At 42.1% G+C, this 26,131-nt stretch overlaps 1 protein-coding gene across 1 annotated transcript in view; it reads left to right on the top strand.

The window, feature by feature from the left end:
• Positions 1-11,985: 11,985 nt before the first annotated feature.
• LOC308075925 (protein kinase C beta type-like) overlaps positions 11,986-26,131 on the top strand; it is an 83,887-nt gene continuing 69,741 nt past the window's right edge. The window contains 2 exon segments of the mRNA XM_080415942.1: positions 11,986-12,524; positions 15,220-15,251. Coding sequence (XP_080272068.1) covers positions 12,214-12,524; positions 15,220-15,251 — 343 coding nt within the window. The 5' untranslated portion in view covers positions 11,986-12,213.

The raw sequence follows: 26,131 nt of genomic DNA, 5'->3' as shown, positions 1-26,131 counted from the left end.
ATTCATAAGTTGATGAGACTTAAATAAACACCTTTGTCCATATAGTGTGACTGTTACTCGATAGAACTCTATAGCCCCTCAGCAGAATTCAAAGTAACATTTGTACGGTACCGATACCCACTTGACTCATTCAGCTGCAGTGCTGAACACAACTCATTCTGCTTTTATTTGTGAGTTAAGAGTGTGCTCTTAACTCAGCTCAGAGTGTGGTCTAAATAAAATATGCTGGGACAGTTTTCTGTAAAATGATTAGGTAAAAATGGATGTGTATCCTCCTCAACCATTAGTCAGACAGACTGAGTCAAATGACATGCTTTCTTTTCTCCGGGTCAACATGACCTATTAGAATTGTCCTATAATTATGTGGGAACATACAGAATAATATAATACATTTTTAAAAAGGCGAACATTTAATTATTGCAGAATTGAATGCAAATGACAAAATGGAACATTGGGATCTACTGCTTGCCTGTTAGTATTTAGATAGTTTCTGAAGCCATTGGAGAGAGTGTGGAAGCCATATTGATATTTCATAATTAATGTGTATTGAGTAAAAATGGTAAAACCTAAATATTTGAAGAAGATAAATAATTGCTAAATTCATATGTTTAATTCATGGTATATGTATGTACAAGTATTGACATAAGAGGACTTTTGCTTTAAGAGAACTTCAGAGAGTACCTTTGTTAATTAAGGCCTTTGATAATTAAGGTTGAGGTGTGGACAGGTGTGTATTGTGTCACTGTGACATTTTGATGATTAGACTCAGCTGCTGTCATCAGTGGGACTGAGAGTCAGTCAGTGCCAGTCAGTGGCAGACAGTTTGGAGTTTGGAAGCATACAGTTTTCTTACCGTCTTCATCTCACACAATTGTAACCTGTGGAATATTATTTTTTGTCTTTTGAGAAGTAAAACTTCAAGTACATTTTTACAACCGTTTGGAGTGAATTATTTTAAGACAATTTTTTGGGAAATACAAAAAGTGAGCAAACGAGTAAGCCACATGCTTCCAGTGGACAATTTAAACCTCTACAGAGAGTATTTGTATGTGTATCAGCTATGACAGTGACACAGTGTCACAAAGTGTCAGCGAATGCTTTTGAAAAATGCAGGTCTAAAGGCATGCAGTGTACAGTAGCTAAAAGTGCCTTGTGGCTAAAGTAACCTAGTCAGGACACAAAGAATAGTCCCTGAAGGCAATCAAGTTAGTGATTGGCAGTCCAAAGTCATGCCACAGTTAACTGTCCAAATACAGGTGAAGTTGTCACTCACTCATACAGTACACACACCCCTCAGTATGTATCTGTCTCTCAGGTGTATGTTTCATGAGAAAATGCTCTTAATTGAAAGGTGGGGGATGGATAATGTTAGCTGTGCTGAAGCAGCAAAACAAAGTAGGAGAAGGGGGAGGGGGCAGAGCTCTGGGCCATCAATTAAGCAGTGAGTTGAGGACAGAGTAGAATGTTCAAAAATAAAGCAAGGAAACACATTTATCAGCACCTAACACCTCACAGATCCGACAGCTATGCCCATATATGCCAGACCCTAAGGCAAGGGTGAAGTTGATCGGAAGAGAAGTTTGCAAGATACAGTACGTTTGCACAGTCTTAGGACATGGCGGTTCTGAAGAACCGTTGATCCAATCAAATTCATGGTCAAGACTATACTTCCTGAGGTTACTCTCAACAATACAAATGTAGTGTGAAGTCAACTGAATGAGCGGTTGTTGAGATATGCATGACCATTGGGAATGGGCCGGGACGGTTCTGGACAACCAACTTCAGGGTCAACTCTCCACTTCCTTGTGTCCTTACCAATATAGTCCATAGGCCAGACCCCAAATTGACCCCACAAGGCCATATGTCCCCAAAATAATAATGTTCAACGTTGCTCAAAATAACATGTTGTTTGACCGATTTGATAAAATGAAGAGAACAGCTTCATGATCTGTGTAATCCATGCATATAAAACTCTACAGCTTATCTATTATTTCATGTTAGTTAATGTAATGTTAGTGAAATAATTCTGCCTCTTGGAAAAGAGATTTTAATCTGAATGAGTATTTTGATCTATATTATGTGATTAGTTACATATCAAATTGGTTGCAACATATGTCATTTTTTAAGGTATTTGCTCAGTTTGTGAGTAGACTAGGTCTATGAACCAAGATCAGTAAGATGCAGATAGTGCAGGGATACTCAGACTATGTCTGTCAGAACAGCTCACAATCTGTAGAGTTCCACAGCTGCCCTTCCCCCAACACCTCAACGAGTTTCAATTAAAGAACAAAGACAGTGCTCCCAGTGCTCCCCTCCCCCCTGCACCTTGCTTGCTGCCAGCAAACTGCAGCCTGGAAGCACAATTGAGATTTCCTATCCAGGCAGTCAGTTGGGTTGGTTGTATGCAGTTTGAATTTTTGACTCTACAAACTTAACCATTTGGACACTTAACACTGAGGATTTGTAGAAAAAAACTGCTTTATGTGTATAACATTTGTAATGAGTCTAACACTGATGTTTAATGTTTTTTTTATTCATATATTTTTATAATAAAGGCCTGGGTTTTATTGTTTCTGTCTCTGCATATGAAAATTACACTACGCTACACTATAATAGAACATATCTTGCCTAGTTCATGGGAGAAAGTCTGTGCTAAAGTTAAAAAGGAGAAAATAGATGCTATTAAATAATTTGTAAATACACTTGATTGGTGTGGATTCTACATTAATTGTAATTTTACATTGCACTAGTATGCATTACCTTACAGTACAAGGTCTATTAGTTGAATAGGTTCAGTTGTCTGACAGTTACAAGTTTTATTTTTTAATCGTTCATGATGTATAAATCTGACAGAAGTGTTTACAAAGTTTTTCTTCAAACTTTGAAAAAATCTTTGTAAGGCCAAAGGCAACATCTGTATGTACGGTTGTTGTGTCCCTGTCAAGGTGGCGTTGTAGTGTCATTTTACCAGCTTCTCCTCCACGTCTTCGGTTGAACAATATTATTAGCTCAGCATAGACTTGTGGAGTTAGCTTTTTCACATGGACAGGATCCCACCAAATATGGCTATTATACAGAATCTCTGTGAGGTTGCAAGACTTCTGCTAATGGAGAGTGAGAGACGTCAAACTGACAGGTTTATTTGGGCAGATGTTATGTTGCAGATATTGTATGTCCTCTCTGAAAGGCAGAGTAGTTGGCTTGTTAATGTGCATGTGATTCAAGTGTGAAGAAGGAAAAGGAATCATTACTTGTATAGTTCATGGAGGGTTTTAATATAATTGTGTGGTAATTTTTAGGCAGATTTCTATTGTGTATTTATGTGTGGGGATAGTGGGGATGTAACCTGGGTCCTCCACTCGCGCCTTAGTGCTTCCTTTAAGCGAGGAGGTGAGGATTAGATGCGAGTCTAGAGGAATCGAACAGGTTAGACTGATAGCAACATTCAGTCACATATGAGGAAATGGCATATTTGGGACAGTCACCTGTGTATACACTTAAAGAACCAACCTTGGTCGTATGCTTTATTCAGGCCAAAACAGTCACTTTATTTGGTGCTTTATAGTCCCACAGGGAATGCTCCAACTTGTCTATAAGTGACATCACTGTCATATACCTGAATGCTAGTGAGGTCACTGGCCTACATGTTGTACTTACACAATTTTCATAAGAGAGAATCTTTCCCTCTCTTTCTCTCTCTCTGATTGATTGAATACTTTATCAGCACGTATGAAAAGCAGTACAGCTTTGAAAACAATAAGTTGAAAGTATAACACACAAAGTGGGTTAGTGGGGAGGTAACCTGGGGGATGGTATGTAATTAGCAGCCACCTGCCATCTTTGTGTCTGTATATCGCATCCTGGTGAAATCTCTTAGTGTGTTATCCCCTGTCACAGGTCAGTCATGCAGTCTGTAAACCACATTGATGAACAGCCGATTCAAAGAAAGACAGTTGTGTAGTGTGAACTGCTTAGCGATCTTATCTACCTGATGACTTTGAAAGTTGTACAGTGTGTACGAGCCATTAGCTTTGTTCAGACTGCATAAATTATATTTGCTGCATAAAACATATTTGGGCTGCAAGTCTGAACAGGGCCTCACTCACTCACTCACTCACTCACTCACTCACTCACTCACTCACTCTCAGGGACATTTTGTGATTGGTGAACTGACATCACAGGGGTGGAAGTGAATGAGGAGATGGCATATGGGTCAGTCACTAGCCAAATTCCATTACTCTAACTTCCATACTCACTCCACCCGAGTCTGGAGGAATCGAGCAGGTTAGACTGATAGCAACATTAAGTCACATATGAGGAAATTGCATATTTGGGACAGTCACTGTTCCAAACACTTAAATAACCAACCTTAGTAGTATGCTTTATTCAGGCCAAAAATAGTCACTTTATTTGGTGCTCTAGGTCCCACAGGGAATGCTCCAACACGTCTATAAGTGACATCACTGTCATATAGAATATAGAGAATTTTGCCTTTTCTTTGTCATACTGTGTAGAAGAATAATGCTGTTAACAGTATTAGGATTAAACCTAATTCTTGCAGGCTTTAACTTAATTAGCATATATACCCAAGGGTAAAATTTCCCCTAGGATGCCTACTCCTGTATAGCTGACCAAAATGTACATGGTGTCGTGGTCCCGATATGATATAATGTATATGGGAGCCGAGCTGATGAGCTCCGACAAACACGACTGTCCAGAGCGGCTATGAAAGGGTTTTGCCCAGAAATAATTTTACTTATCAACATCATAATTGGTAACTAGCAAACAGGGCTATTATGGTTCATAAATGTCCAACCTGTTCCTTTAAGATAACTGTTAATACCTCTAAAGTTGACAATAATGCCATTTAAGTGGCAAAATATGTAATACTATAAACAAATACCCGATCTACAAGCTCAGCACCTTGTGTTGTGAGGTGTGAGCTTGTAGATCAGTTAGACAGTGGTGGCACTGATATGCAGCATTTGTTGATGAAATGAAACAATACAAAACTGTTTTAATTGTATCATTTAAAAATATATTATGGTAATGCATTGATTTGATCAAGTTGAGTCAAAACATGATTGAATTGGGAACGAGTTATTGGGTTTGCCTTGACATCCAATTGTAATGGCAGTCAAATATGGATAAAAAGATAATGATATTTTGATTGTGGCAGTTAAGGTTTCCTGGTCAATTGTTATTTGTTAATACTATGTTGAAATCAGGTTACACATACACAATTGTGAATTATGAGGACAGAATTGTGAATTATGGGGACATTCGGCAGTCAGCCAATCAAAAGCCTCGAAAGATACACATGTGTGCATATTCATGAGGGGGTGCAATACCTTTTCCGGACACAGGGACACTATTGAGTCTGTCCTTATAAAACCTATTATGTATTATTAGGACATTGGCTGAAACTTAGAATTTGGGCATTTTAAAGGTATAGAAACACTTCTAGATTGTTTGAATTGTGAGGACACTGGCCCTGTCCTCATAATCCCAAATGTCCTCACAGTGTGGTGTGTATTCACGTGTAAAGACCTCATAAACCACAAAAACAAGTGCACACACACACACACACACACACACACACACACACACACACACCTCAAGGGCTTTCATATCTGTAGCAGTTATTACATCCAGGTTTAGACTGTATACTGCAACAGTATCCTCCATGGCATCACCTAAGCCCTCAATAAACTCCAATATGTTCAGAACTCATGAGGCTGCCCGCCTGCTTCACCAGTAAGACCCGCTCCAGAGACCATTATCACACCAAGTCCTCCACCGCCTAACACTGGCTGGCCTGTCAAACACAGAATCCACTTCAAGATGCTCCTCGCCACCTATAAGACACTCCACAACCTGGCTCCCCCCCCCCCCCCCCCCCCAACAGTACCTCTCTGCCACATGTCCCGTCCAGTGGTGGAAAGTAACTAAGTACATTTACTTAAGTACTGTACTTAAGTACAATTTAGAGGTATTTGTACTTTACTTGAGTATTTTCAATTTCCAATACTTTTACTTCTACTCCACTACATCTCAGAGGCAAATATTGTACTTTTACTCCACTACATTTATTTGAAAACTTTAGTTACTAGTTACTTTTCAGATATAAACTATGATATAATGAAACATACATTGACCACTTTAGCCCTATTTTACACATAGGCTATTTGAAAATAGCAGATCTACAAGCTCACAACGCGTCGCATCGCGACGCGTTGTGAGCTTGTAGATCGGCTATTTTCAAATATTTAGTACTTTTACTTTTGGTACTTTAAGTACATTTTTATGCCAATACTTTTGTACTTTTACTCAATTACATTTTTAATTCTGGACTTTTACTTGTAACAGAGTATTTTTATATTGCAGTATTGGTACTTTTACTTAAGTAAAGAATTTGAGTACTTTTTCCACCACTGCCGTTCCCTCAGGTCTGGACGTCCTCAAGAACAGGCTCCCAACCTGGGGGGCGACACAGCTTCCCCTACCCTCTGGAATGCACTCCCCAAACATATCACATATCCCTCCCTCCCTTCAAAACCGCCCTGAAAACACACCATTCCAGGTATTATTATGTGGAATGGGTTATTTAGCCTTGTTGATTTGACACTTTAATCAAATTGAATTGAAAAAAAAATTGAATTGATAAACTGGCTCATTCACCCGTAACGTCGAGGGATGATGGCCTTGTGTTGGACGAGGTCTCTGGCTGTACTGAACACACTGATGGAAGTTATGATGATGATTAAATAAAAAAAGAATAGTTGCAATCATTGCATTTCAAAAAGCTATTAAACTGCGTAGAATGGATTGGTGCGTATACTCAAAAATAAAGTATTCATACTCCCTCTATCAGATGGTGGCATGACTTGTTGGAGGAGAACATTTTCTGGGCCCTTTGTGAGAGTCATTCAGTCTGCCCGCTTTGCAAAGTTAAAGGGGTATTTCACTTCCCCCGGATATAGTTTTTAAATTGCTCAGTTCAACATTTTGTTACTTGATATTAAATATTTATCAGACACTTCTTCAATTTGAACCAATTGCACGTCCCTGCTTCTACTGACTGCTATTGTCCTTCTAATGCTTCTTTTTTTATATATTTTTGTATTATTATAAAATAAATGAATGAAAAATGCTGGTTGTTTCACCTACACAACCAGCTAAACAACCAATCTGTGGTGAGACAGGCAGACGATGGTGAGACAGGCAGACGATGGTGAGACAGGCAGACAGTGGTGAGACAGGCAGACAGGGTGCTTTGATCTCATAGCTGTGAACGTGATGCACTTGAAAGACTGGCCTGACTTGATCTGAACGTACATACATTTTACATTATGTCATTTTACAGGCGGTAGCCTACAGTATGTCATTTTACATGGTACAGTAAGTCATTGAACATGGCCTGAACATCCAGTACAGACAGTGGCCCTTGGTGTAGACCAAATAATGGGCCTACGGCAAGATCGCCACAATTGTCGGCATTTATCATTCCATCGTGACTTTGACTTTGACGTAGGCTACAGCCCGCTCAGAGTTGATTTTGACTGCAAAATTTTGATTTAGTTTTAGTCATATTCTTTTGAATAAAATTCATCTGTCATCTGAAATGTTTCAGTTTTTGTCTAGTTTCAGTCGACTATCATAACATTATAGTCGACTAAATCTACAGTTGATTAAGTCGACTAAAATGTATGTTAGAGGTGCCTTGATGGCGTTGTAATGGCAGATTTTACACTTGGTTGCATGCTGAAAATAGCAGATCTACGAGCTTGTAGATCGGCTATTTTCAGAGCGCAACACCTGAGCGCAACCAACCATAAAATAACTTGTCTTAGTTCTACTGGATCTCTTCCCCACTTGTCTTAGTTCTACTGGATCTCTTCACTAGTCTTAGTTCTACTGGATCTCTTCCCCACTCGTCCCTCCATAACATTTCAGTCTAGTTTTTATTTGCTGATGAAATTGTCAATATATTTAGTCTTAGTTTTAGTCATCATAGCTTAGTTTTTATTTAGTTTTTATTTAGTTTTCGCCAATGAAAAAAGGTAGTCGACGCACAATTTTCGCCATAGTTTAAGTCGACGAAATCAACACTACGATGGCCTGTACATCCACTACAGACAGTGGCCCTCATTTATCAAAGTGGTGTAGACCAAATAATGGGCGTATGGCGAGATCGCCCGAATTGTCTGCATTTATCGTCCCATCGTGACTTTGACTTTGACGTACGGCCCGCTCAGATCGGATTTGTCTACAACGGTTTGTTCCATCTTAGACCTGCAGAGCAGCATTGTCTGTCTGACCATCTGACAGGCATCTAAACATATGTATTCACTCCAAAAATGTATAGCTATGAAACTAATAAAATGGCATACGTCGACATATGAAATTGGTAGGATATTTCCAAGTGTACAAGCAATTACAATCGAGCAATTAAAAACAATATAACATATTTACAATGTTACAAGTTAGATGCTTAAAGGTTTAATGACATTCACTTTTACACCACATTCAAAGTCTTTGTCCTGGTCCTTCAAAAGTGTACAAAAAGTTTTAAGTGAAAATTCCATTCCAGTGATCCATGGCAGGTGTTTTTCTCTCACATTTCTAAAGCCTTTTCAACTGCAATGAAAAAAGAAATATTTGCCTGCGGGTGTCGCTGGTGAGGGATTTTGCCTGTCAATCATCGCCTCTGCTCCGCCCCCCCCAAAGGAAAGGATAGGGGAGGGGAGGGGCGAGGAGGAGAGTGGGCGGGATTAATCGACTGTGACCTCACTGTCGAAGGGCCAAGCTCAGATTACTTTTCAGCCTAATTATTCAGAAAACCCCAGACCACAGAAAATCCACTGTATGTTCTAAGTTCAGGTTTTTTGGGTGTAATTGAGGTCATAAAACCCCAAATAAAACATTGAAAATAAAAAAAGTGAAAATGAATGTCATGATACCTTTAATCGTTCAGCCATTTAAACAGTGCTTTACTGGCTCTGCGTTAAGATGAGCGCATACATGCGAGAGGATTTTGGGACCGCTGCGCTGGAACATTTTTATGACATGAGTCTCCCAACTTGGGTAGCCTTAAGGCACACACCAGCCTCCATTGATGTTTACGCATTAATCAGTCACTTCATAAACGTTCATATGATGACAGCCCCAGGCGGGAGAACACAGGACTTCTTTATTTTCCGAAACAGCAATGTGCTGCTAGTGCTAGTATGATCAAGTGCCTACTTGATCATCATACCACAGAATCACAGGGGCCTGTAGCATGCTGGTAACTGTAGTTATGGCTGTTTTGTCCCATAAGACCACCTACCAACTTTGAAGCATTTAGCATACTGGGAACTGGAGTTATGGATGTTTAAAGCCCAGTCAATAGGAACACAGAGGGGGCGGGGCTTAAGCACCTATTGCCCGTGCCTATTGGCCGTCTAAAAGCACCTACGAAGTTTGGGACATTTAGCATGCTGGGAATTGGGGTTATGGCTGTTTAAAGCCCAACCAATAGGAACACAGAGGGGGCGGGGCTTACAAAATTACAGCCTGCCCCTATTGGCCGTCTAAGAGCACCTATGAACACAGAGGGAGCGGAGCAATGCTGCACCTGTGGTCCCTGGTGTGGCTAGTCTGCCGTGACCAGTGTTGGTGCCAAGTTTGGTGCGGAGCAACGGTGCGCCTCGCAGGTCTGTATGTTACGTTTGTGATGTCCACCCACCGTCGACCCACCCACCCACTAGGCAATATCGAAGAAGTTTGGAACATTTTTAATAATTTCTATAGACTAGTCCATACCTGGGGATATGCACAGTAGTAGCAACTATTAACACCATTCAGGTGAATGAATTTTGTCGGACCCGACTAGTGCTGCACGATTAATCGAAAAAAGATCGTGATCTCGATTCAGACACCTATGCGATCTCGATTTTAAATTATGACGATTTTCTTTTCAATTAAAAAAAAGTTTTTTTTTTTTTTTTTTTTTGTGCTTAATATTTTTATATTTACAAGAGAATTGTGTGAGAATCGTGTGAGAATCGTGATCTCAATTCTTATGGAGGAAAATCGTGATTCACATTTGAGCAAGAATCGTGCAGCACTAGACCCGACACTCTGTGGCGAAGTGTCACACTCATAGACATAAAGGTAGATGCCTTTAAGGCTCTGAGGCATCTGTATCTCGGGCGCCATTTTAGAGGAGGCAAGCTTCCGCGTGTGTCACAGAAGGGGGCGTTCGGTAGGCCAATCAGAGGCAGGTGGGAATGGGTCTTTTCGTAAGCCAACCCTTAACCCTTTAAGAGGCAGCCGCGCAGCAACTAGTCAGTTAGACGCGCTGTGATTGGCCAGTGGTCAACGCGCTGTTGATTGGTCAGTCAGTGGTCAACGCGCTGTGATTGGCCAGTGGTCAACGCGCTGTGATTGGCCAGTAGTTACTTTGAATGGCAGCATGCCTCCTCTAAAATGGCGGCCGCAATACAGGTCGCTCCAACGAACTGCAGAAGCCAATGAGGTATCTAGGTTTCTATATCTATGGTCACACTTCCATGTTTCACCGCCAAACAGGAAGTGAAAATAGCTGATCTACAGGGTCATGTCTTTCCTTTTTTTCCATGAAACTTTTAAGCTGATTGCCATAAAAAATAAAAAAAACGAGGTTACTTAGCCACGCCTCCAATTCTGATTGGTCGATATTTTATAGTTTATATCTTTTGCGATAACTTTTGAACAGTCTGTTGTACAGAGTCATGAGTCGTCTCACTGGACTCGGTTGAAATCCTTGTCCTTCATCAAACTTAGCTCTGCTCCCTGTTCCGATTGGTCGATATTTGCCCCTGACGTGGACAGAGGCTGCGGTCATCGCTGCTTGCAGCTTTAATTTATGAATAATCTTTGCAAATAATGATATCGTTGGATTCATGTTAAAGGTATAGGGTAAGTGATTTACTTTTGTTAACATAAGTGTTAAATAGCTCTATATTATGATAGTACTCATTGCTATAAGTGTTTGTTCAGTAACAGTGTTAAATAGCTCTATATTGTGATAGTAATCATTGCTATAGAGTGTTTGTTCAGTAACAGTGTTAAATAGCTCTATATTATGATATTACTCATTGCTATAGAGTGTTTGTTCAGTAAAAGGAGTCTCTTGTGTCTCTCCAGCTCTTTATCAAACAGAAAATGCATTTTCAGTACTCTCTCCTGATTGGCTTAATGTTGTCATTTACCTGAAAATGTACTATATTGTGTTTACTAAAGAGCTGGAGAGACCCCTGTGACCGAACAAACACTCTGTAGCAATGATTACTATCACAATATAGAATTTTAAGTATTTAACACAAAAAAAAAAAGCCAAATATATATATATATATATATATATATATATATATATATATATATATATATATATATTTGGCTTTGGCTTTGACGACAACTATCGAGCTAATGCTCAGCTTACACAGGTGTGAGGACCTGTCCGGGAGTAACTACCTGTCTGTCTGTCTGTCTGTCTGTCTGTCTGTCTGTGTGTGTGTGTGTGTGTGTGTGTGTGTGTGTGTGTGTGTGTGTGTGTGTGTGTGTGTGTGTGTGTGTGTGTGTGTGTGTGTGTGTGTGTGTGTGTGTCTCTCTCTCTCTCTCTCTCTCTCTCTCTCTCTCTCTCTCTCTCTCTCTCTCTCTCACAGACACACTATCAAGCACACACTCTCTCACACGCGCGCGCGCGCGCGCACACACACACACACACACACACACACACACACACACACACACACACACACACACACACACACACACACACACACACACACACACACACACACACACACACACACACACACACACACACACACACACACACACACACACACGGCGAGTGAGGCAGTCACCGGGGCGGAGAGAGAGAGAGAGAGGGAAAGAGAGGGACAGAGAGAGGAGGAGGAGGAGGAGACACCTGTGCTCCCTCCGTCTCGACTCCGTTCGGTCGGTTCTTCGTTTTACGGGCGGTGTGTGCGTGCGCGCGTGTGTCTGTCCGCGCGCCGCCCGCACACACACACACACACACGCACCCTGCACACACACATACGCCACATACACACACGACACCACGTACACACACACACAGCGACACACACACACAGCCCGTCGCTGCCTCCTGGCTGCTGCTGTGTATTCTCTCTCCTTCTTCTTCCTCGTTCCTCCATAAAGATGGCTGACACGAGCAGCGGCGGAGGCGGTGGCACCTCCACCACCAGCACCGGCACCTCCATCACCTCCTCCTCCAGCACCGAGGAGGAGGAGAACGGAGGAGGAGGAGAGGCCACTCTGCGGGGCTCAGTGTCCGGAGGAGAAGGCTCCTCGGTGTCCGGAGGCTCGGCCTCTGGAGAAGCCGCTCTGCGGGGCTTCGCGCGGCAGGGCGCGCTGCGTCAGAAGAACATCCACGAGGTGAAGAACCACAAGTTCACCGCCAGGTTCTTCAAGCAGCCCACCTTCTGCTCTCACTGCACTGACTTTATATGGTATTTATACTGATTATTTATTATAACATAACCTTCTGCTCCCACTGTAGACCAGCCCTGAAACACGACTGTCATATCATTCATGTCCAGTCGTGGAACCACTTGTTCCTGGTTTTTGAACGGTCTCCATTTACAACCCGTACATCTACATAAAACGTTCACATTTCAAATATAAAGTGCTGACCCGAAAGCCCAGGATGTAACACGTTAAAGCGCCTGGGTCTAATTACCCGTATCTTCAGTATTGTTCAATAAAAAAGTATTTTAATCCGATCGGTGGCCATTTTTCCATAGAGTTATGATGTATCAAAGTGCAGTACACATTCTCACCGATAGGGTCGCGTAGTTGAAAGCATATGGAGACAATTCTGTGAAAACGGCCTCCGATCGGATTAAAATGCTTTTTATTGAACAAAACGGAAGATAGGGCTACTTAGACCCGGGCGCCTTAACTTGTAACATCCATGGCTGTGGGGTCAGCACTTTATATTTGAAATCTGAACATTCATGTCCATATTAGACCATTCTAAAACCATGGACAAGTGGTTCCATGATGTTTGTGACAGACGAGCTTCATGTGAACCATGTCTATGTACAGACTTTATAATGGTAATATAATATATCAATATTTTAATATAATATAACCTTCTGCTCCCCACTGTACATACCTTATATGGTAATATTAAATATCATATCATTATAATATAATATAGCCTTCTGCTCCCACTGTACAGACTTTATATGGTAATATAATTATTATTATTATAATATATAACCTTCTTCTCCCACTGTATCGACTTCATCTTAGCCTGGGATCAATACCATTTTCGGGTTTTTGATACGGAAATAACTTTACGTCATCAGGTGGTCGGAACCAACGACCGGAACCTCCGTCGCCGTGCATCTCCAAAATGATTCCCCTCTAGTTTAAAACGTGTTTAGTTTGGTATAATCATTTGGTTTCTTTTGGTATAATAATGTCTTGGCACGTCCATCTTTTATTCTAACTCGTAGTGCGACTCGCCAGACTAAACTAATTGATTCACATTATGTGGGGAACAAAAACAATGTGACGCCAACCGGAACCAACCGGAACCAACCAGAACCAACCAACGGAACCACGATATTTGTTTTCCTTTTTTCTAAACCGGATCACGCGGCTAGTTTTAGAACGAATACCGTGAGGTTAATTCATCTGCTGAGATAATATATACATATAGTTACGTTTCGCGCACCAAGCTGGAATCGAACCCCGGTCTCCTGCTCGGCAGACAACAAGCAACGCCAAGAGAGCTAGCTCGCTCGGAGGAGCAAGTTACGGCCAGGTCTTTTGCGGGGCACTAACCGCCTCCTTTCTGAAGCGCGCCCTCGCGCTTCTCAAGTTCCTCACGCAAGGGCACGCTCCACCGGGTCCTCATCCCACTTCTGACACCAATGTAATGTTTCGCGCACCGAGCTGGGATCGAACCCCGGTCTCTGGCTCGACAGACCGCAAGGTAACAAGCAACGCCAAGAGAGCTAGCTACGCTAAGCAAGTTATGGCCGGGTCTTTTGCGCGGTCGCTACTATATAGTAGCGATATAGATAACATTTTTATAGTTTTACAGTTGGTTGCGAGGCTTTGTGAGCTTGTAGATCGGCTATTTTTGGCTGTATGGTTTTGGTTATGTAGGGGAAAAATTACATTAATAAAATTACTATCCTAAAATGTTGTCCTCACGAGTATAGCAAATACTGTGTGTGTGTGTGTGTGTGTGTGTGTGTGTGTGTGTGTGTGTGTGTGTGTGTGTGTGTGTGTGTGTGTGTGTGTGTGTGTGTGTGTGTGTGTGTGTGTGTGTGTGTGTGTGTGTGTGTGTGTGGCAGACTGCGGGACACAGGTGATTCACTTGCTGCTGCGGATATTATCTGACTGTCCCTACGGACACACACACACACACAGACACACACAGTGTGTGCTGCTGTGTGTGCGTGTGTGTGTTGGCATTTTGCGCCATTCCTCCGCTTTGCCACCGGTTTCTCCTCAATGCGACAGTAGCAGCCTACATAATGACGTGTGTGTGTGTGTGTCACCGCAGAGCGGTCGTTTACCGCATGGACCGACATCTATGTTGGTAACCGGAGCAGGGCAGGTGGAGGAATGTAGAGAGAGAGAGAGAGAGAGAGAGTGTTTGTGTGTGTGTGTGTGTGTGTGTGAGAGAGAGAGAGACACACATACAAACACACACAGAGACAGAGAGGTTTTCTAAATCTTGTATATTTCCCTTGTGTGAGATTGAGAATTCTTTGAATCTAATTCATCTAGTCTGTGAGGTATTCTAATGACTGTGGAGAGAGAGAGAGAGAGAGAGAGAGAGAGAGAGAGAGAGAGAGAGAGAGAGAGAGAGAGAGAGAGAGAGAGAGAGAGAGAGAGAGAGAGAGAGAGAGAGAGAGAGAGAGAGAGAGAGAGAGAGAGAGAGAGAGAGAGAGAGAGAGAGAGAGAGAGAGAGAGAGAGAGAGAGAGAGGAGAGAGAGAGAGAGAGAGAGAGAGAGAGAGAGAGAGAGAGAGAGAGAGATCTGAATGTAGTGCACTTTCTTGTGCGTGTCTGAGTGAATTTTCTGAATGTAGCGTATGTGCAAGCGCGCGAGTGTGTGTGTGTGTGTGTGAGCATTCCACAGACTGAATATTCAGGTGTGTTACTGTTTTTTTTCTTCACAGGGGCTTTGGAAAGCAGGGCTTCCAGTGTCAAGGTAAGATAGATCCCATTGACAAAGTGTGTGTGTGTGTGTGTGTGTGTGTGTAATGTATAGTGCATGTGGTCATGGTATCCCTTGGTGTTGTGTCTGGGTGTGTGTAACCTCACTGCAAACCCTGCAGGGACCCAGGCACACTGCTACACCTTTAAAGGCATAATATGCAACTTTGCCCTGTGTTTACATAACAAAACAATATTTCATCTTTTCATTATATCATTATCCTCTATACCAGCAGTCACTGGAGTAGTGTGGTGGTGTTTACCTGCACATTGTCCTCTACCTGTTTGTTGGAGTTTTCACTGTTTGTTTTGGTTTACCCGAAGGGTGCAGCTTCCTGCTTTGAAATTGAGTCGATATACGAAGAGAGTTCAAGTGACAGTTCATATGACTGGCCTGTAGTTTCGCTGTTTTACCCCTGCTGGTGGCAGACATAATTTATCTTCATGCAAACTAAGCGGATGGGTTTTTGACGAACTTTAGACTTGATTTTCTTACCTTAACCCATTAAGACCTGGAACTGTGTCATTTTTTGATTTGAGCTAAAAAGCATTATTTTACACTTTGGGCTATTCAAAAATAGCAGATATACAAGCTCATAGCGCGGCACCGAGTGCCGCGCTACGAGCTTGTAGATCTGCTACGTTTTTCAGAATACCGTTGAGATTTAGGAGACATGTAGAATCGGCTTCAGGTCTCAAAGGGTTAATAAACATTGTCATAAATACTATATGCTTCCAGTCGCTAGTTTAAAGTCTTCTTTCAATCATCATGATATGCCTTTTGTAGAGATGCACCGATCAGTCGGCCACGATTAAAAAAGCCGGTTTCAGGTCAAACCGGCTGGATCGGTGCTCGGCCGGTCTCTGTCATAAATTCCGATTTTATGCCGGTCAAATTGAAACTGCGTTGGCACTGCGCAGCAACATGATCAAAGTAGTGTGAGTCGACTCAGTAAACATTAGCAAGAGAAGCCCACAGATGGTGCTGATTACCATTGAAATATAAGGATACATATATTTAATATCTATATAATATGGAATATATTATATTCCATAATGCTGCGCGCATAGTCAATGTAGTGACTGTCGGTTCGTCAGTCACGGGGAATTTAAAGGCAGTAAGTGCGTCACCAGGCTTCTACGGTCCATGCAAAAGATGTTGTAGACTACATGGCCTACAAACATCCCTTTTATTGTAGCCAGTTGCAAAGAAAAATCACCCCCTGACTCTCTTTGCATATGCTGTTGAAAAGACAACTTTGGCGTGTGTGTGTGTGTGTGTGTGTGTGTGTGTGTGTGTGTGTGTGTGTGTGTGTGTGTGTGTGTGTGTGTGTGTGTGTGTGTGTGTGTGTGTGTGTGTGCGTGATGCGTGTGCGCGACTTCTCTCATAGTCATACAGACAGTAGCTGCTCATTCCTCCTACCTGCAGGGTTGCCTCTTATTCCAAATGAATTACTAGGCGCCATCTGAAAAGTCCTTAATGCTGTAAACAGCTTCCAACAACAACTCTAAAAGACGTTGTGATCATGATAGCAGCCATCATCCACACCGCTGGTTTAATTCATGTGCCTATAGACGAATCCACAGACGCGCTGCCTGTAGCTGCCTGTAGGCGGCCATTGCTGCGGTGTCGCGTCCGCGGAGCGTTGACACCGCAGCAATGGCTGCGCGCAGGGCAGCGTTCCGTGGATTCGTGTATACAGACGTCTTCTCATCTATCCAGCTGTAGCCTATTAAAGCTCGTTAAGACTCGTCCGAAAGTTTAACAAAGTCCACTGAGCAACAGAGTAGTGTAACATTTTTAGTCAGAGGTTAAAACAAGCCAAAACAGTGACATAAGGTGAGCTGAGAGAGATGAAGCAGGGACCCCCTTCTATATTGTATGACATTTTTTACTTGGTCTGCTCTTTTTTCCCCTCTACACCTATATACCTCTTTGCCAAAAATAGCAGATCTACAAGCTCGTGAGCTTGTAGATCTGCTATTTATGGCTTTATTCCTCCTCAGAAATGGGATGCTAGTGGTTAATGTAAAAAATATCATATCACACAAAGATTTGGCGGCCCCCCCCTGTAGTAACTCTGAGGACCCCCCTAGGGGTCCCGGACCCCCTGTTGAAGACCCCTGGACTAGAGTGACATAAGGTACATTTCTCACCTTGAAAACAATTAAATGCAGACATGTCCTGCTATGTGTCTGAATGGGAAAACCTTATTTATTTATTTTTGCTTTTAGTTCAAATAAGAAAATAATTTTGCATTAAGATAAGATTTTGTTAGTTAAAAAAGATTACCATTTTTAATAAATAATAATTTCAATAACTGATCTCAATATGGACCCATAAGTAAGTTTTGTCAAAATCATGCAGCTCTATAACAGTGACAGCCATAACAGCAATGGTACAAAATAAATAAATAAAAAATGATATAGGCTACAGTAGTATTATTTTTAAAATTCTTCTTGTTTTTGTAATGACTTTAGGCCTTTCGTTGCTTTAGGGCATCAATATTATAGCCATATCATGATATTGGACTGGATATCGTCTGGGATTTTGGATATTGTACTATTATGATATGGCATAAGTGCTCTTTTCCTGGTTTAATCTTATTGGTACTCTGTATTGGCAAATACACAAAATTAAGTACTTGTACTTAGCCTGAAAAAAAATCTAGTTAGAAAATAGAAAACCGGTATGGGTAAAACCGGTATCGGCAGGTCAGACTTTTAAAAAAAACGGTAATCGGTATCGGCCAAGGATTTTGCAATCGGTGCATCTCTAGCGTTTTGGTAAATTATGGTCCCATTTATTTTAAAATTGATGATAAAGTAGGGCATGCTCTAGGAGGGGCGGGATGATTTGATTGACAAGCTACACAACCAATAGCATTCATTCCCCGCCACCGCTCTTGATTGACCAGCTACCCAACCAATGATGGTCTGGTTGCATTGCACAGGATATGACGCCATATAGAAAGATGGCGGATTTGAAATTCCTGTCTTCATTTACGGTCTGTAGAAACCAATGGTGTGGCTTTGTCCATTCTTTTTTACAGTCTATGGTTTACCCTAAAAAAAAGTCCCGTCTACCAAAACAAACAGTGAAAACACCAACATACAGTTAGAGGACATTGTGTTTCTACAGGTAAACACCACCACACTACTCCAGTGGCTGATGATGATGATATGCTGATATGAAGGGAAAAGATGGGTCAAAACAATGACTTGGTTTTGTTATGTAAAAACCCGGTAAAGTTTCATACTATGCCTTTAACTCACCGCAATCCCTAGGACCCAAGCTACACTGCAAAGACCCCTCAGGTTGAGTCTAACTCAGAGCACGTGCAAATGGAACGCCAGTTACAAACACCATAAATCAACCCAGGATGTTTCTGTGTAGCTACTGTTGGACTGGAATGTAGCTGATTAAAAAAAGCTGGTGATTGTGAGAGGGAGGGAGGGAGGGAGGGAGAGAGAGAGCTATCAGTGGCGGATCAGGCTACAGGTTATTATTGGATGCTTTGCACGGATAAACTTGAATGACGGCTCCTGAGAAGAAGTTGAGAAATGTGTGTTATCCCCGCCGAGGATCGAATCAGGAAGTCGGCGTGAAATGTTTTCCTTCTAAAACCCCCTCCTGTATTATTAGTGTGTCTGTAGGTCATGTGATCAGTGTTTCTGTAGGTCATGTGATCAGGGTTCCCACGGTCTTTCAATTCCCGGAAATATTTAGAAATGAGAAAAAAAACTGTTTCCAAGCTTGGAAAAGGTTCGGATTATTTATCAATTTTTTTGGAAAACGTTTGGATAGACATTGTATTTTGCTATTGATTTTGTTCGTAAAACATGTGTCCCAAAACATGTCTAACATTACATGAAATATGTAACATGTATAGTGCTGCACTGCACGAGCTGCGTGAGTGTTAGCCTGATGTATACAGGAAAGAATAGATCTACAAGCTGACAACACAATGCACCGGGATACGTTGTTAGCTTGTAGATCTGTCTCTTTTTGTCACGTGATGCTGTCTATCTTGGTGCGTTGATGGCACACTGGTGTAAGAGCCTCATTAAAGGAGAGATCCGCCCTAAAATACATATATATTCTGTCTGCCTATAATCATTCACCAACATACCTGATGCAGTTCTTTTTTTTTTGGAGCCCCTGTTGTCTGTTCCGGAGACCCCTCCCGACAGCAGAATGGGAGTACTGAGTATAAGTGAAATCTGCCTATTTTAGCAGCTCCAAAGTTCGTTTTTTTTTCCAATCCTCATTATGCAGTGTCCTGACACTCAAACATGCACTGAATGTCCCTTATGAGCTGCCGTTCATACAGAACCTGGTTACCCGGTTGCTTGTTTCTCTCACAGAATCTGGCAACACCGAGGACTAGCCGCCATGTCGTTCTGATATAGGCCTGGAGGTGGGGTCAAACACGTTTGGAAAGGTTATGGAAAAAGTTTAGAAAATTCTTTGTTGTTGTGTGAACCCTGTGTGATGTGATTGGTGGATGGATTGTTAGCTGGGTGGTGAGGGACCCCCATGTGGAACCTCTCCCTCCGCTGTACAGCTCCTAGATGAGGTCCCACAGCGTCGGGTGAACATTGGCCACTATGCATGATTCATTCTTCCCTTTTTCCTCACAGAGTAAAGGTCAGCCCCCCTGTTCTCAGATGTTTTACATTTTAGCGCAGGGGTCTTCAACGTTTTCAGGCCAAAGACCCCCGTAGCTGAGAGAGAGATGAAACAGGGACCCCCTCTATATTGTATCAAATTGTGTTTCAGATTAAACTTTTTTTGTTTACTTGGTCAGGCAGGTGTAGACTGTTTTTTCCCTCTACACCTATACCTCTTTGCCCAAAACAGCAGATCTACGCTGCGAGGCGTTGTGAGCTTGTAGATCTGCTGTTTTTGGCTAAAGTTCTCCTCAGAAAAGGGATGCTAGGGTTCAAGTGGTTAAGGTATTTTAAAAAAATCCTATCACACAAAGAATTGGCGGACCCCCTGTAGCAACTCTGAGGACCCCCTAGGGGTCCCGGACCCCCTGTTGAAGACCCCTGTTTTAGCGGCTAAGAAACATTTACCGACAGGTTGAAACAAGCGGTTAAATCGCTTCTTTAGTTCAGCCTGTGCCCATGTTTTCTCAATGCAACCTTACGGGAGCAGCACTGCGCATGCGGACGGACGGGGGTTGACTGGCCACAGACTGACTAAATAAGTGATTTAAACGCTTGTTTCAACCCGTCGGTTAGATTGTCTTGGCCACAAAAATGTAAAACGTCTGATAGCAGGGGGTTAAGAATCGTGCATAGCGGGCAATTTTCGCCGCTGTCATCACTTGCCGCAAGCCTGTGCAGTGGAACCTTATCTCTGAGCTATACAGCGGAGGGAGAGGTTCCGATTGGAGCTGGGTGGTGAGGGAGGGCGTAGAGGCCACGCCTCCCTCGCCAGACCGAGGAGATCCGGTGAAATCTCGGCTTCGGCGAGTAACGGAACGGCGTAACATTCGTTGACTCCGCCCACGTTTTATGTTTATAACGTAATAATAACAGTGAACAGTCTGCCTTGAGTCCATATTTATTACACAATGCAGTGTGTTTTATCAGTGGCCTATGGAGCGGTGCATATCAGACAACTAAATAACATACTGTGTACATTTATAGGCTCATTTAAACGTCGATACGGCATTGAAGTGCATCGTTTTATGTCCGTAATCTTGTCATCGTAACCTCAGAGTACACCAGAGTGATATACAGTACGGCTATAAACAAGAAATCATCATTTTGTAACTGAAAATTGTAGTGGTGAAAGCAGGGAGCCTGTTGTAATGTAGTCTGTCACGTCTACCAGATTCTATTCAGTGTGTGTTTCAGGTTTCAGTTCAATAGTCCAGTGTGTGTCCTAGTGTTGATTTCGTCGACTAAAACAATGACGAAAAATGTTCGTCGACGACCCTTTTTCACTGACGAAAATGAAATGAAAACAAAATATTAAAGACTAAATATATTGACAATTTCGTCAGCAAATAAAAACTAGACTAAAATGTTAGGGAGTGACGACTGGAGAAGAGATCCAGAAGATCTAAAAGACAAGTCATTTTATGTTTGGTTGCGCTCGGGCGTTATGCTCTGAAAATAGCAGATCTACAAGCTCACAACGCGTCGCGCTGCGACGCGTTGTGAGCTTGTAGATCGGCTATTTTCAGCATGCAACCAAGTGTAAAACCAGCCATTACGACGCCATCAAGGCACCGACAACATACATTACAGTCGACTAAATCAACTGTAGATTTAGTCGACTATAATCTTATGATATTTAGTCGACTAAAACTAGACAAAAAGTAAAACATTTCAGATGACTAAAATATGACTAAAACTAAATGGAACACTGCTGTGGCCCTTCACTCACTTTGATCAAAGTCAGTACGGCCCTCTGGGAATACATGCTGCCCCCCCCCCCCACACACACACACACTGCTCCTGGTGCTTATAGGATGGTTAAAGGGATAGTTGATTGATTGATTGATTGACATTTTTGATTGAAAGGCAAAAGAATGTAAGACAACTAGGGGTGTGCCGATATATCGTCCCGCGATATATCGCGATACGTTTTCGTGACGATATGTATCGTTTTGGGGAAAAAAAATATCGTTTAAAAAAAAAAAAAAAAAACCTTTTTTTTTTTTTTTTTTTTTTTTTTTACAATAATTATAATCAGGCATGCAAACAGCCCCGGGGTGAAAAGGGTGACAACATGTTTTTTTTTCGGGTCAGGTGTCACACTATTGCCCTATTTGGATTCAAAACGGCTATTGAAGCTGAAAAGCTACAAGTTTGCATATCTGAATAATGCAAAAACTGAATTATTTGTTTGCATTTGCTTTTTTTCTCCCCCATATATTTGTCATAATAAAAAAAGTGCGTATCGTATCGTATCGAAATCGTATCGAAGTTGTGAGCCAAATATCGTATCGTATCGTTTGGTGAAATTAGTGTATCGGCACACCCCTAAAGACAACACAGTTACATTTATAATACTTTTGTCTAAAAGGTCCGACCAAAAAAATCCTTGCGGTCTTGTTTCTGTTGGGGTCCTTGGATTAATTTCATAGACATATATAATAGCAACCAAACAGTTCAAATCAACATAAAAAACAGAGAAAAAATACCACTATGTACAAAAAAAGCATCATGAAAAACAAGAGTAAATGTATATACAAAAAAAGGGGGGAGGGGAGTCATCTGTCTACAGGGAAACTGGTACTACCTCCTCTTATGGCCTCCAGAAAGATGAGTTTTTAGGGCTGTTTTGAATGAGCCCAACTAACTGCATTTTTTGAGGGATGGGGTTAGGCTATTCCATACCTCGGTGGCCGTGGTGTAGAGCATTTGATGACCAGCGAACAGGTAGGCAGCGGTTCCGGTAGGAGAGACAAAGAGTCTCCTTTGTGTCTCCTATACCGGAACCGCTGCCTACCGGTCAAATTATTGGCTTTAGGAATGAGACAAAAACTAAGAAATATCCATGAATTCAAGTGGGGTGACTGATACATAGAAAAAAAGGCATTTTGGGCATTTTTTTTTTAAATATATTTTTTCCCCACGTGGGGGCGCTCTAACGAAACTTTGGGATCATCCAAGGAGTCTCTGAGAAGGAGAGGCCGGATGTGGATCCATGTCAAAAATCCTTCCGGTCGGCCTTTCCAATGTTAACTCCTTGACTAAAAGCTTAATATCTCCATTTCTTTTTAACGTGGTGGAAGCGAGCCGTTTTCGATCGGCGATCACTCTGCAATGGAGGATCGCGTTAGAGATATTATCGTTCCAGGCGTTAGTCGGGACCCTCCGCCGTCTCGCACGCACGCTTTGTTTACATGCACGTCCGCGTCGGGGCTTCTACAGCACGAAACGTATCAAACGTAAGTGGATGGAAGAAAAGCTGGCACTAGATGTACCCTATCTTAATAAACCTCTGGCACACAATGTGTTAAATGCAGTGAAAACACATTTTACTGCACATATACAGTGATATAAATATCACTAAAGACTGTGGACTATATTGTTATTGAGAAGATATTTGTTTGATTACATTAGAGTACATTAGACAGGCTGTAACTTCTTATATTACACTGTTCCTCATTTTACTGGGGGACCCCCCTGTAACGCCCTCAAGGACCCCCTGAGGGGCCCCGGAACCCCACTTTAGAGAACCACTGTCGTTAGACCATCACTTCCTCCTGGCTGTCCACTACAGTGGTTCTCAAAGTGGGGTCCAGGGACCCCCAGGGGTCCCCAAAATACAGTGTGAGGACTCTTGAGAGTGTACAAATGGAACCAAATGGACCCGTAACACTCTCAGAGTGAAATGAACAGAGATCAACATGGTATCAAATGGGTGATTTAAATGTAAATGGTTGAGAATCACTGCTATAGGCGTAAAAAGTGAGGAGTCGTTGACATGAAGACGTTATAGGGAGCCTAGTACGAGGGATTGTCAAAATGTATTGTTGTCTTTCTGTGATCCAGTGAAGCCTCTGGCTCACTGAACAACATGACTCACACACACGCACGCACGCACGCACACGCACACAAACGCACACACACACGGTGAACATGACACACACAGACATAAACACAGCTTTATGGTTTCCTGTCACATGATGTCCCTTCATGTCATGTGACCGGTGGTCCAGCCAGTGGTGGCTTTATAACAGGAAATGCACTCGGTGTAAATTAACCCTTCGAGTGTGTGTGTGTGTGTGTGTGCATGCTTACATATACAAATTAGTGTGACTTATCTCTCACACACTGTGTATGAGCAAAACAAATACACAGACAGACAGACAGACAGACAGACAGACAGACAGACACCAGTGCTCTTATATAAGTTGAAATGCTCTGTGTGTGTGTGTGTGTGTGTGTGTGTGTGTGTGTGTGTGTGTGTTGATTTGACGTGGCCTCTGGCGGTTTTCTTTTAACTTCTAAAAGGCAAAAAGGCGCTACACACACGTCACACACACACCCACTCACACACGTCACACGTGTCAGTGCGTTCAGCTTCACGTCAGGCGACAGGTCTGAAGTCTGATCCGCTGTTGTACACACACACACACACACACACACACACACACACACACACACACACACACACACACACACACACACACACACACACACACACACACACACACACACACACACACACACTGTCAACAAAGAGTGAAGCGAGGAGGTGGGGATTTAAAAATTGTGTTGGTTGGAGTTATGAGAGTTTGCCTGTTACTATTAGTGTTTAACCATTGTGAGCTTGTAGATCTGCTATTTTCAAAAGATTTTTATACATTTGAAAACTGGGTAATGGGACATTCTGCAAAATGAGTACTTTTACTCTCGGTGCTTTTATGTACATTTTGATGCCAACACTTTTGTACTTTTACTCAAGTACATTTTGAATTCTGGACTTTTACCTGTAACAGAGTAATTTCTAGATTGCAGTATTGATACTTTTACTTGATTTGAGTATTTTGAGTACTTTTCCCACCACTGGTTCTTACATTGAGTCATGCTGGGTTTCATACGTGTTAATTTCTGCTCCTGTTTATTCTGTTGACCTCATGTAACCTAGACTCTCTATTCTGGGAAAACGTCTCACAACACGTCTGAACTGGTGAACTCGTACAGCGGCTATTTACTTTAAAGATATTTATCGTAGAGGGAAAAAAGGAGGGGGCCTACCGAGCAGACACACCCCCATGGGTCTCTAGTCAACTAAGTATACATGGTTTACAGCAGTGTTTATCAACCCTGGCAAACGTCCCAATTTTGGGCCGGGGCTACTGCTGAGGTGTGCCGCGCCGTTTGAAGAAGGTTTGAAAAAATATCATTTAAAAAAAAAAAAAAAACTTTTTTTTTTTTTTTAAACAATAATAATAATCAGGCATAGAAACAGCCCCGAGGTGAAAAGGGTGACAAAATGCTGTTTTTTTTCGGGTCAGGTGTCACACTATTGCCCTATTTGGATTCAAAACGGCTAGTGGAAGCTGAAAAGCTACAAGTTTGCATATCTGAATAATGCAAAAACAGAATTATTATTATTATTTGCTTTTTTTCTCCCCCATATATTTTCATGATAAAAAAGTGCGTATCGTATCGAAATCGTATTGAAGTTGTGTGCCCAATATCGTATCGTATCGTTTCGTGAAATTAGTGCATCGGCACACCCCTAGTGTGTGTATATATATATACCGTATATATATATATATAATTATATATATATATATATATATACCGTATATCTAGGTGTGCCCTGGGATTTTTTGGCTATGCCAGGTGTGCCTTGGCACAAAAAAGGTTGATAGACACTGGTTTACACTATAGGAGTCCTTCAGCGCTGGAGAAGCATGTTATAAGATGATAATAACTGATCGTGATGAATGGGGTTGGTTCCCAGTAGGACAGCTAGGAGGGACAGACAGTAGGACAGCTAGGAGGGACAGACAGTAGGACAGCTAGGAGGGACAGACAGTAGGACAGCTAGGAGGGACAGACAGTAGGACAGCTAGGAGGGACAGACAGTAGGACAGCTAGGAGGGACAGACAGTAGGACAGCTGAGAGGGAGACTCTGTATGAGTGTACTAATGTACTTAGTTACTTTGCACTAGAGCTCTTCACAGTGTAAAGTAACCGAAATGGAAATGTGAAATCTGATCCAATTCCGACCCGTTCCGAAAAAAAAAATGTAAATAACAAAACCAAACCCGAGTGGACCCGGGACAGTTTCGTCCGATTCCGACCCGTTCCGACTTTTTTCATTTTTTACGGACCCGGACCCTAGTTGGACTGGTGGAATTTGTTCCGAAACCCGATTATTTCCGAGA

The sequence above is a fragment of the Gymnoscopelus braueri genome, assembly GCF_963280865.1.
Source record: "Gymnoscopelus braueri genome assembly, chromosome: 2".
NCBI lineage: Eukaryota > Metazoa > Chordata > Actinopteri > Myctophiformes > Myctophidae > Gymnoscopelus > Gymnoscopelus braueri.
The sequence above is the reverse complement of the archived record's forward strand: the minus strand, read 5'-3'. Positions and strand labels throughout refer to the sequence as shown.